At 42.5% G+C, this 1,515-nt stretch overlaps 1 protein-coding gene across 2 annotated transcripts; it reads right to left on the reverse strand.

Moving 5' to 3' along the window:
- Positions 1-212: 212 nt before the first annotated feature.
- Positions 213-1,178, reverse strand: LOC147032425 (uncharacterized). Of its 2 annotated transcripts, none has more exons than XM_085870047.1 (2): positions 1,015-1,178; positions 213-879 (listed from the first exon to the last, which is right to left on the reverse strand). In XM_085870047.1, exons 1-2 carry the CDS (start codon positions 1,176-1,178, stop codon positions 213-215), a joined length of 831 nt encoding a protein of 276 aa, XP_085726173.1. The 2 variants fall into 2 exon arrangements, with proteins under 2 accessions (XP_085726173.1, XP_085726171.1); XM_085870045.1 differs by having other exon boundaries at positions 213-882.
- Between the last annotated feature and the right edge of the window lie 337 nt (positions 1,179-1,515).

Consider the following 1,515-nt stretch of genomic DNA (forward strand, 5'->3'; position numbering starts at 1 on the left):
TCTTGTGACAAAATCAATTACATTTTTGTGGCATTATCAGCTGATTTTTGTCAACACATATCATCCTAAACATGTTTTTAAGAAAAAAAAATGTTTTGCCAACAACATTTATTGATTACATGATAGAAACATCGATTACTGTCATCTGAATGGTGGGCATTGATAAAGGTAAGTACAAGTAAATTGCATGTTGCGTCACCACTGTTCAAACTTCAGGGCTTGAACTTCCGTTTCTTCGAACTCCTGGAATGTTCAGCGGCAGGGAGGTCTCTCTTCAGATTCCAACAGTAGTCAGCCATCATGACTGCGTCCCAGCGACCCTGATACCTGGTCTCCATCTCCTTCATGTCCTGATGGAATCTCTCCCCCTGCTCGTCACTCATTGAACCCAGGTTCTCAGGAAACCGGTTCATATGTGAAAATAGGTAGTGCATCTTGATGCTCATGTTGCAGCCCAGGTTTCTGAAAGCAGTCAGCATGTTGTTGACAAGTTCTGCGTAGTTTCTGGCCTTATTGTTGCCAAGAAAGTTCTTCACTACCAAAACAAATGTCTTCCACGCTTCCAGTTCCACTTCGTTCATTGAGTTTTTGAACTCTGGATCTCTGATGAGCTGACGGATCTGAGAACCATCAAAGATGCCAGCTTTCAACTTCTCCATGGTCAATCCTGGAAAAGCCTGGCACAAGTAAGTGAAGCAGTCACCATCTTTGTCCAGAGCCTTGGTGAACTGCTTGATTAAGCCGAGCTTGATGTGCAGCGGTGGGAAGAGTATTCTGTCTCTGTCCACCAGAGGGTCGTTGATGACGTTCCTTTCTTTGCATGGCACCAATTCCTCCCGCACAGGCCAGTCCTTCTTCGTGTAATGCTGAGCACGGTCCCTACTATCCCACATGCACAGAAAACATGGGTACTTGGTGAAGCCAGACTGTTGTCCCAACAAAAAGTTCACCATCTTCAGGTCAACACAAATAAACCACTTATGCTGATCATAACCAATTTTCTCCAACACGTACTTCACCACTTCATACTTCTCCTTCAGTGTAGTCGAGTGAGCGATGGGTACAGAGGCAAACTGGTTGCCGTTGTGTAGCAGAACACATTTCAGTGATCGCTTGCTGCTGTCAATGAACAGTCTCCAATCTTTGGGTTCGTACTGTGGCACTCCAAGCTTGAGCATAAGCGCATGTCATAAATTGGCGCATGTAGGTATTGTACATTCTTCAGAGTTCGTTATTTCAAGAAATACAACTTTTTTGTATCACATTATTACAAAATCTGCCCCATTAACTTTAGTTTTGATCCACGAACTTTATGCTTTGCCTCACCAATTTTTGGAAGATTTTGAGGTTTTATGACTTCAAACTGATCCCTTTTCGACATAATCACCCAGAACTATCGTACCTGAATACTTCTTGTCATATTATTTCCAATTAAAACAATTATTTGACATGACATTTTACCCCCACCAACTTCTTCTAAAATGCTCCACACATGCGTACATGTGAACAAAAATG

Source organism: Eptatretus burgeri, chromosome 2, assembly GCF_056783735.1.
Source record: "Eptatretus burgeri isolate ZD-2024b chromosome 2, Ebu_testis_v1, whole genome shotgun sequence".
NCBI classification, from domain to species: Eukaryota; Metazoa; Chordata; class Myxini; order Myxiniformes; family Myxinidae; genus Eptatretus; species Eptatretus burgeri.